At 30.8% G+C, this 11993-nt stretch overlaps 1 protein-coding gene across 1 annotated transcript in view; it reads right to left on the bottom strand.

Annotated features, from left to right (window-relative positions):
- The window catches only part of LOC143052326 (microfibril-associated glycoprotein 4-like), a 32999-nt gene continuing 21006 nt past the window's right edge, over window positions 1-11993 (bottom strand). The window contains exons 3-9 of the mRNA XM_076225331.1: window positions 8810-8892; window positions 8070-8141; window positions 6362-6509; window positions 4998-5122; window positions 4411-4507; window positions 3000-3170; window positions 1-301 (exon numbers count right to left, since the gene is read on the bottom strand). Of these exons, the coding sequence (XP_076081446.1) occupies window positions 39-301; window positions 3000-3170; window positions 4411-4507; window positions 4998-5122; window positions 6362-6509; window positions 8070-8141; window positions 8810-8892 (959 nt within the window). The 3' untranslated portion in view covers window positions 1-38. The remainder of the gene's footprint in view (window positions 302-2999; window positions 3171-4410; window positions 4508-4997; window positions 5123-6361; window positions 6510-8069; window positions 8142-8809; window positions 8893-11993) is intronic.

Genomic DNA, 11993 nt, shown 5'->3' with positions numbered 1-11993 from the left:
TTTGTAAGTATGCATATTTATTATTCAAAAAGAACTGTTTATGGTCTTTCAAAATATCTTTTTATCATCATTGAAGACTTCTTCAGTGAGTAGTAACTCGATGGCCAATTAGCCCATACCAATGCTGTTTGATTATGTACAGGTCCTGCCATGTAAGGTCCATTAAGGTTAACATTTAAACACCTTTTATACCACCATCCTCCATTGCCACCTTCATATGCAGCACAGTTTTTACTATAACCGTCATTGTCTTGGTCTTTGGTAGTAAACATTTGTGTGTTATGATAGTTTAAATAATCATCTACAACACATACAATTATCTATCTTGAAATAAATCGTACAGACTTTCATACATACAAATTAAAATTATCATGGTTATGTAATAGTGTATTTTTAATTTTAAAACCGAATCATTAGTTCAATTTGAACAGGTAATTTATTTTGACAGCATGCTAATTATCATCGTTGTGATAAACAATATTTTGTTCTGTTAAATTAGGTTTTAATGAAATAGTCTTATTACTATCATACATGAGATAGTACTAATAATAATATCAATAATTTATTTTATTAAAGTGTCACATATTTGTTTACAAAGGTATATTCAGATTCCATGATATACATTGTACAGTAAATAACCAAACTAAATATAGACGTATGACCAGTATACATGCAAATAATGAACGCCTTATTTCATCATTTTCATCTAACAGTATTTCTGGTTTCGTATAATGACCCGTCTTAACAGAAAAAGGTAAATATTCACATCTAAGTTTACATGAATAAATGCGCAAGTGGCATGGCAAAGTGTTTATAACATAGTGCTCAAGATGAAGCTATTTATGACGTCTTTAAAGCCTTAACTTGTTTTCATTCAAAAATTTGGCAAGCCACCAAAATTAATGTTCATTCAATATTCATTCTTAAACCCTTTAAAACAGTTATTTGATAATACCCGAATTTCTGAGGTATTCAACAGTTAAAGTGCGAAAAATATGAACTGCATTAAACTTACAGGGTCTACGCTGTCGTTTCGACTATACTAGTAGATAATTATATTGAGAGTGGGAATTGGGAATACGTCAAGAGACAACAACCCGACCAAAGAGCAGATAACAAACGAAGGTCACCAATTGATCTTCAACGCACCGAGAACATCCTCGACCCGGACGTGGTCCTCAGGTGGCACCTAGATAAATGTGTACTAGTAGAGTGGTAATGTACGTCATGCTAAACTCCATAACATATATATGAACTAAAATTTAAAACAAGATACAAGACAAACAAACGCCAGAGGTTCCTGACTGGGGACAAAATGTTGTGGGTTTAAACATAATTTGTGGGGTGTCAATCATCCCCCTTTATCTCTAAACTGCTCTAGTTAATGTAGAATAAAGAAAAACATAGCGATAAGCACATTAAAACTTTATTGTTACTGACATACCAGCCTCAGACCCCAGTTTAATTTATTGAAAGATTATGACTTCATCATATGAAAGTCAAGTAAAATCCCTCCCGTTAGGGGTTTAGTATCATAGAATCATAAAATGCATTGTTGCGGGACATACGGTGACCTAAAGTTGTTAATTTGTGGATAGTTCTCATTGGCAGTCATTTCAGATCTTCTATTTTATGATAATCCGTATTATACGAAAATTATTTGTCTTTTCAAATTTATAATAGAATCTTTATAATTAATGTCTGTGTTTAGAAAACATGACGGCCACACAAATCACCTTGTAGGTAATATTGTTGGTAATTTTAGTTACTCCAAGGACTGTTTTGAACGTTTTTATTAATTTATATTCCGTTAGTCCCCATTTGTGCGGACCATATTGGTTGTACCGACCTTTCGTAAAATTTTGCGAACACTTGAAACGTTTCACTACAACAGGCAAAACAATTCACAGTCAAACACTAAACATCCCGTCTGGCAGATTTAGAGCGTTTGTAACGGCTTTGTTGCATTTTCAGTGAACAATACACCTAAATATTATAGACTTTACTACCCAAACAAAAACTAACAGTAGACTTCCGTAAAGAGTTCGGTCCAAAATGTATACAATTTGAATATACTACAATTGTATAGTTCAGAGTTTTAGATAGATGCCTAGTAGTATCTTACAAAGGCTTAGATGTGCATTTTAAATCATACACTGGTAAGCAGCAAGTGGTACCACCTGACAGTATCTAAAAGAAAACAATGACGAAACTCCTTCCATAGCCCAAAATGTCACACCACAAGGAAAAAAACATTCTACTCGAGGATCAACAGGGATTTAATGCATACTTTATTGTAAAAAGCATATATTTGCTATAGCAACGAAAACATATTAAAACATGATAAATGATGGACATCAGAGCCCAATACATAAAAAAGGATTATAAGGAAACAAATAACACCAAATAACAATTAATTGGATTGAAATACGTTTTCCTTCTTTGTTATTTATGTCTTAACTAACTAAAAATCTATCAATAGCCCCCGCTTTTTTATCATCACTGTTACATATTTGTACAGCACCATTTTTGCTATTGTATTTAGAATTATCTTTGCGCACATCAAAAAGTGATAGAATAGTCAACATGATGACGGTACCCACTAACCGGTAGAAGTAGAAGTAATAAAAGAACTTAAGTCTAAAAGTAATGTTACATTTTAGTTTTGTGTTAACAGAAAAAAGATACTTGTAAGGGCAATCTTTTTTTTTGTTTTATCGACTTTGTCAAAGCCTTGAAAGGGTACTTCTATTTTCAAATCTATTGAAAAGAGATTGTGTTGCTCATTTTATAATTTCTAAGATTTTATTATGTGCACTGTTGTTTGACTTTTTAGTGTTTGTTTTCGTTTTTATTTTTTTTATGTCAAGGTCAGTTTAGTCCGTTTCGCATCTTTCACCTCTCTCTTGTATTGGTTATTTCGCTAAGCTATTTCAAATCAGCGAAACAAACGATTTTTGGAATACTAAAAAAATAATTAAGTAATATGCTATACATACGTAAAGAAGAAGTTCCAGAAAACTCATTAATACTTAGTTGATACTTTCTTTGCTCGTCACCAAGATCGAAGACAGAGTAATTTGCATATGCAAATTTTCCTGTAAAATCTTCTAGATAAATCGATAACTTATGACCAGTAGATGAGGATATTTGATGAATATTTTCGTTACCTGAAATAAAAAAAAATCAAATTGAGGAGGCTCAAGGGTATACAAAAATTCAGCAACAATTTAAGTATTTTGTTTTTTATTAAACATTTTATTTATTACACCATTAGTTGTTACTCTATCATATGGTACAAAAATCAACCAAACAAATCGATTCATTTTGGCCCCAGGTGACTTTTAAAATGTTCATATCATTGAAAAGCTCCAAGTTTTTCTCCTTTGGTGCAACATTACTATTTGTTTGCATAAGAATTGAAATATGTTTTCAACTCATCGGTGACCTACATTTGTATGCCCCACCTACGATAGTAGAGAGGCATTATGTTTTCTGGTCTGTGCGTCCATTTTTTCGTCCGTCCGTCCGTCCGTTCGTCCGTCTGTCCCACTTCAGGTTAAAGTTTTTGGTCAAGGTAGTTTTATGATGAAGTTGAAGTCCAATCGACTTCAAACTTAGTATACATGTTCCCTATGATATGATCTTTTTAATTTTAATGCCAAATTAGAGGGTTTACCCCAATTTCACCGTCCACTGAACATAGAAAATGATAGTGCGAGTGGGGCATTTGTGTACTGGGGACACATTCTTGTTTATTATCTTTTTTCAAATTAGTTTTGCTTAAACTAAACTATTGTAAAATTTGAGAGATTTCTATAACTAAATTTAGTTCATTTTTTCTCCTTTTAGTTCCTTTACAAAAATTCATACTTATATCGAAGGCAGATTGTGAGCTTAAATGAACAATGACGCCACATTTTAATTTTATTTTTCCATTTGGTAAAGGATTAAGTTTATTATAGAAAAAAATAGCGAAATCCTATATTTCAAGAAAAATATAATAAAAAGAACACATTAAGAAATATATTGTGAAGGTACTTTTTATTTCAAAAATCTATTAAGTGGATTCAACAATAACTAACAGACCAACACAACTTAACAGAGAAACAGATATTGTTAAAACTACGATGTCCTTAAAGGAAGTAATTGCAGTAAAAAATAAATGTTATATGTTATAATCAAAATAATCAAAATCAAAAAGTGTATTTTTCGTCTCTGTTTTAAACAGCATTTACTTATTGTATTTTCGTCTTTTTTAAACAGCACTTACTTATTGTAAAATTTGATTATGACACTTGACTGCAATTACTTCCTTTAAGGACATCATAGTGCAGTTTAAAAAATAACGAAAAATACAATAAGTAAGTGCTGTTTAAAAAAACACCGACTCTTTGACAAGGTATTTACCAAGCCAATATTCACCACTAACAGAACCAAATCCTCTCTTATATTCCTCCCACGTACGGTCAAAACTGACATAACCATTAAACCGCCTCTGTATAACCTAAGAATAAACATGGTAAAATATACATCAACTGTTGATTAGAATAAATCCAATGCATGGTTTCAATGTTTGATTGCATAACATTCTTCAAAATTTACCGATATATACTTGTTTAAACATAATCATTCATTTAAAAGTTCAAATTGCAAATTACAGTTAAAGTAGCATGCAAGTCAAGAGTTGAAATGCCTTGATTGAAAAATTTGTTTGATTATTTGCTCAGACAATGTCATTCAGATTAATACCTAAACTAAATGGATAGGCCAATGATTTGTATAGTGAGATAAGGAAAACGCTCTGTTACTCCATCTAACCATTAATTAAGTGGGTCAATCTTGATTACAATGTCTGATCAAACAGCCAACCAAAGTTTGCAAGTTGTAATTTATACTCGGGACTGGCATGCTATATTATTTTAAATGTAAATATCATTATATCTTATTTGTACTATGCGGATAATCAGATTTAAAAAAACAGTTGAGAAACTTACTGTCCACGTCTCATTGTTGGCCATAATACAACAAACTTGAACTGGATGAAGACCATCAGGATAAATAGTATACACCCCTGAGGTTGAGTTTAACAAATCGTCACATTCTCTTGGCAGGTTACTGTCTGAAAGAAATATTTATAGTACACAATGTGTCATTCTAAATTCCTCTATTGCTTTAACAGGGAGATATGTACAACACTAAAGGGTTCACACCAAATTTGAAAACATTAAATACCATTTTTGATCAGAAACTAAATGCTATATACTTTAAATTAAACTTTTATAATAATCCTGGTACCTTTGATAACTGTTTTACGTAGCTAGAGTTAATATGTACAGCAAAGTAAATATGTGAGTGTTTAAAGTACAAGTTAGACATATTGAATGTCATTTACGAATGTGCATATTTCAAACATGATATTCAATAAAATCATAAATTTTAGTGCAGTATACATAGTAATGTCAATGATGTGGTTTATACAGCAGATAGGGATGTGTAGTTAGTGTTGGTGACCGTTGTATTTAACATAACATTATAAAATATATTTGTGTGGTTGTTGATTGCATATGGTTTGTATTATTCATCATTTCATCTATTTACCATTCCAAAGTTGATTCATTCATTATTCACATGCAACAACTTCAGGAAACCATGTTTTTTATCAGTGTCAAATTTAGGAGATTCAAATAACAACTAATGTAACCTTATGCACTGGTCACTCATTCCATTCTGTGTTTTATTTATAGTGGACGGTAAGCAGGTGGTTATAAACATACATAAAATACAAAAATAAGTAACCAATGAATGCGGTTATTATATGTAATATATGTTTTTTTTGTGCTTCCTTGTTTAATATTTGTTTGTTTTTGTGTGATTAAGATTGTGACACGGTGTTGACTGATGTTTGTCCCCTAAAAACCCATATTTTGATTTTTTTTACATATTATGTCTGTTTGTTGTATTCACGCATCGTTGTAAATGTAATGGAATTTGATGAGACTGTCATACAAGTGAGAGGTTTAGTGCTATAGAACCAGGTTCAATCCACCATATGCAACACGAAAAATGGCTGTACCAAGTCGGGAATATGACAGTTGTTTTCCATTCGTTTGATGTGTTTGTGCTTTTGATTTTGCAATTTGATTAGTAACTTTACTTTTTGAATTTCCTCGGAGTTCAGTTTATTTTGTGATTTAACTTTTGATAGTGCATTAGCTAAAAATCCGTAAAGTTAATCCGCTCATCAGTATCAGAAAAAAACTCGAAGGTCAAAGGATATATTACCATTCTTGTTACACATACAAATAGTTAATATGTTATATGCAGTAAGATAAACGTGACATACAATTACAATTGATACCTTTTATTTCATGTGATGAGCTAGTGTCAGGCTCACATGAACTTTTCATGTTGCATACATTTGTACTGTTGCAGCAAGTATGACAAAGTATATGGCGACCAGTGCGTCGTTTTCCAAATACTGTACCAGAACCTCCAGATAAACAGTACTATAACAGAATCATTCATTTAGTTTCTTCGTTAATGCACACTTAGAAATAAGATAGAGCACAAACAATAACGTAATGAAAAACATATAGATGATAATGCAATGTTAGCTGACATTCATTCCTTAGCCAAAATTGTACAATGCCCAAATCAATGAGAGGTATAATAGATTGCTAATACTAAAATCTGGAAATTCCAATGCAATTGATAAAAAGTTTTTAAAATAAGGGAGTATTTTAGTGTCTTATTTATATTTTCTAATAGTAAAATATCTCACCACGAAGAGTGATGCGCACTCATAAAACAAAATTAGGTTTCAGTGCCTGGGTCGTTTTCTAAGAATTTGGGACAACTTTTAAAATTTATCATTTTTTGTACTAGCTCTTCTGTCACGAATATAACATGACAATTTAACATTTTTTTATTAAAGCGACACTGACTACCGGGTAGTCTAAAAGTCGCAACGAGCGTTCTGCGTACCACCGTTTGAGCTTTGTATCTTTGTCGAATTTTTATACTTGATTTCATTAATGTAACTGGTTTTACTTTGAACTTTCTTGTACATCAGATGTCATGATTGCTTTGTTAGGGTTCGGTTCCATCAATTTCAGTTTCGTTTAAATGTCTTGCTTGTGTTGTCAGTGCTTATTCGAATTCTATATTTAGTCAAACCTATAGTTGTTTAAATTTGATTCTTATTTCTCTAATTCTTACTCGATTTATCCATATCCAATACTGTTGATAATCTTTATTTAACCAACGTGTGTTCGTTTTATCGCAGTTATTCATTGGTCAAATCTCGATTATGACGTCAAATTTTCTTGTTTTCTTCTGAAATTTCTTTAGTGACGTCATGAAAGAAGGTGACCATTTCTGATGACTTAACATAGATAAAACACATTTCTTTGCAGATCGTTCGAAAAGAAGGATTAATTTGTCTGTACATCGTCTATAAATTATATGAGAAACAGATTCTACAACAAAATCTCGTGCAATTCAATATTTAACCACTCTCGACATTTTAAAATGTTATGGAGTGTATAAATATCGTATCAAAATCGATGCAGTGGTAGAATTCATATATCTCGATATATCTTTTAATATGACGAATATCTTTTTTCACTCTATTTAGTTGGCATATTGCTTCTGTTTTCGAAATAAAATATTTTGTTATGCCTATATTGGTATTATAGCTCCTCTCGTATTTTGGTATTATATAAGTTATTGGTGTCTAAATATCTTATTTTAATCTCCATTTTTTCCTGTTTTATGTTAGTCTATGTATTAAGATAGTTTAATTCAAGAATATTTTTGGTCGGTTATTACTTATCGAACATAATGTAGTTATCATTTTTGTTTTATTCAACATGATTAAACGGAATGAACACTGTTGAATCGGTTTGAAAGGTCGATAGAAAGAACATATGAGCGTAATTTTTTTTGAAAGACACCACTTCAGAAATATAGCCCTTGAGACGCCATGTTGTATAAGACAATTGCAATGAAAGAATATTTATTAGTTTATGATTTATCGTATAAATATATATAGATTCAATTCTCACCTGATGAAGAGAGCATCCAAAATCATACAACTCTTGCTTCTGAAGAGTCAGGTATTTTTGTGTAAAGCAAACCTGTTAATGATATTTCTGGTAAATACTATATAATTTGGAATAATTTACGAATAATTTGCAATAATTTACGAATAATTTGGAATAATTTACTAATAATTTGGAACTCTTTACAAAATAATTTTGAATTATTTACGAGTGATTTTGAACAATTGCCACGTTCTTGTATGGCAGAAAACCGTGTAAAAATACACGGATATGAAAAAGAAAAGCAAATATTTTTTATCAATTTCATGATTTTTTTTTGATTCGAGCGTCACTGAAGATTCTTTTGAAGACAAAATGCGTGTCTGGTGTAAATACACAATTTTTATCCTGATATCAATGATGAGTTTATTTTGATGTTTTAGATAATGACAATAATTTAATATAAAATATTTCTCTATATCAAAATTGGTTTACATTATTCCTACCAGTTTCCCTCTTTTTATTATCTTTATCATATACGTAATTGTCTCGTTTTTATAATTGTTTTATATATGTCAAACATTAAATTGGTACTAATGGGTTAAAGAATAGGCAAGTTGATTCAAACCAATATTTTCAACTAACCTGACTTTCAATTATTTTGGTTACATTGTATTGCCGAAGATTCCATATCATATGAATTGAAATTGACATTAAGAAAAACCGGTTCAGCAAAATGCTTCTGCTTATATTAAAAGTAATACCTCGTCATCGCTACATATTTCTACATCTAAACACTCTTTAACAGTCTCTACTCCATTACAAGACAAGCAAATTTTGCCACAATCTACAAAACAAGCGTTTTAAATATTATTGGCGGGAGTCCACAGTACCAGTTCACAAGACTAAGTATATTTTCAATACTTGACACAATATTCTTCAACCAGGTACATAATTTAATAAATTTATCTTTTCAGGAAATTTTTTTTTGGAGGAAATGTGAGCCACTTTTGGGGAAAAGGATATTGTGTATAGAAACAGACATTTTACTCAGCAACTGTCCTTCTAAGACAGTTTTCAATAGGTTTAAATGTGTATGTGTTTGAAGTCGCCATAAACGAGACTTTGACGTTTTCATCAAGCATTTAAATCATAACAACATATTTAGCAGGAATATGTTGAAGATTCTAAATAAAAGATGTTTTTTTTGCAATGATACTTCAACATAACGCCCTAAACAAGTCTACAATCGATGTACATGTATTGGCCAAACATAATTGACTGTGTTTTCTTTAGTTTCCCTTTTTTTTTGTCACAGTAGGTTTGAACTATTTCAAACAATTCGATGTAGAACTTGAAGACGATTGAAACCAAGAAGTAACAAATGTCAATCCAATATGACTAGAGACATTTATGTTTGGGGTAGCAAAAAGAAAATGATATTTATTTGCTTATCTTACTCAGCCCCAGATTTATATATAGTCTATCAATTATCTAAGTTATGGAATAATACATTTAAATTCGCTGAATATGATACTTACATGAAATACTTATATGTAAAGTAAGCAATAGAACGCACAGAATTGGATACATTTCTGCAAATGAGATTAAAGTAAGATGTATATTTAAAGTTTGGATACGTTTGATCATAAACATATTATCTTTGTTTATGGAAAATTTAAAATACATTTTAAAACTGACATCATCAGATTTAAGAACAAATAACGAAGACGTATAGCGTTTCAAATTTAAAGACAAATACATAAATCGTGTAATTTGTAGTTCAAATAATCATGATAATTAACACACAGTTCAGTTATCTACGCCATTCTTTGCAGATTTTTAAAAATTACTGAATACTAAAAAGGAGAAGTCCGGTAAAGGCATTAATTTAATGACAGATTAAGTGTCGACTTTAAGTAAATTCAAATAGATAATGTGGAAGATTGGAACTGATTTAGTCATTAAGACTCTCAAATTCTAGCACAGAAATGAATAAATCTATAGAATATGCATAACAACGTATTTTATCAATAGTGTCAATTTAAATGTAAAGACAAAACGTACCTTTGATAACTATTTACTCAACCTCAAAGTTCAAATATTGGTATGATAAACACGATCATGATAAATGTAACATTGAAAACTGTCGCACTATACTATTTCTAGCAAAATAGTTACTTTTTTTTATTGAAATTATCATTATCATATTGAAAGGAGTTCCTTTGGAATGGAATATTAATAGCCCGTGAAACTGTTGAAAGATTAGCTTGACACATAAGAATATACACCGACCAAAATGTCGTGTCGTGCTTGTTATTTTGTGAATTTTGTTACAGAAATTCAGATTGTCCGAAGTACATTTTCTGTATTTGGTCAAATATCTGAATTTCTAAACTTATTGGTCCTGTGACCAAAATGTAAGAAAGAAGCATTCCACACTTTTACGTAAATAAACAGGAGGCGAATAATACATACAGTTATTAGCTCATAGATTGTGTTTCCAACATTACAGGGGTTTTATTTCACACACTGGAAGATATTATTTGCAAGCACGTAAACTTAATTGTTGTGACATTGTTGTAACCAAAAATTATTATGTGTGCAAAGCACAAGTGTTGAGAAATAATACGTCTCTTTACAGTTATGTAGTGATTAATACGAGTCACTTTATATCAGTTACTCAACATTTACTAATCAACTCACCTTAAATATGTCTTGATGAAATTTCGCGTCACATATAAACTTCTACAGTTGAGATTTCAATTTACAACTGTCTGTTATCTTATGTAAGATAAAATATTTTAAAGTGGAATTCCAGAACTTACTACCAATAACTGATGACGCATCCGACAACTTAAAGTAGGCAATTGAAATAGTTTCTGGACAATTCAAAAATATCATTGACTATAAAGACCTTTTTTTTAGTCGGTTTATTATTTTTCGTTTGATATTCTGATATGCGTTTGACAGCTATATCCTAAAATATTTTATAGATTCTTGTACAACACAGCTTGACCTCCAAAACTGTGTCTCAGATTTCTAAAAACATCAATAGAACAAATTTTATACCCAATTGAATTTAGTGATCTCTTATGAATTGATCTTGCAAATTTCATTGTAGATTTATGAGAGAATGAAATACAATAGGAAAAATCTGAGACACAGTTTTGGAGGTCAGACTGTGTTGTATAAGAATCTATAAAATACTTGGGGATGCTATGAATAACAAAGAAGCTAAATTCATTCAAGTGTGGATATCACAATATAGCCGCTAATTACATAACAATTAATTATGTAATAATTATGTCATAATGAAATTATCACAATTTGAAAGAATAATCATTCTTCTTTCCTTTGGTACCTCATTTATAAAATTTAAAGAAGGATGAGTGGAATTACATCAGTTTAAAGATGTCTGATTGGGGATGAAAAATCTTTGTATTGTACTACCTTAACAAGTAACATATTTTACAGCTTTTTTATTACGCTTGGCATATTTCTTATCGTAAATGTAATATTTAGATTCTCTCAAGGCTATTCATTTTTTACTTTCAATTCTGGAATAACATGATGGTTTATCTCGCATAGATTATATTGTCGTCCCATTATAAACCATACTAGATCTAACGCTGTACATGTTCCATCAAGTATGAAACCCTAGGGATACGTGGATATAAAATATATTGATCCCTGGATCTTCTCCGTCCAATAGTACAAATCTCACTTAAAAGAATATCCTTTTTGACTGTGCGGGATGTATAGTTATGCAGCCAAAACAAATCCGAATCCTTCGTTGTTGCCATTCACACCGATCTAACAACCTTGCCGAACAACATTATGTCGATGCATGCAATTATTCCAATCCATCCCAGAGACGGGTCATGTGTATATAGTTATAACTTCAGAGAGTGTCAAAACAAGCATTTGTAACATAATATACCGTCA

Source organism: Mytilus galloprovincialis, chromosome 11 (assembly GCF_965363235.1).
Source record: "Mytilus galloprovincialis chromosome 11, xbMytGall1.hap1.1, whole genome shotgun sequence".
In the NCBI taxonomy this organism is placed as follows: Eukaryota; Metazoa; Mollusca; class Bivalvia; order Mytilida; family Mytilidae; genus Mytilus; species Mytilus galloprovincialis.
The sequence above is the reverse complement of the archived record's forward strand: the minus strand, read 5'-3'. Positions and strand labels throughout refer to the sequence as shown.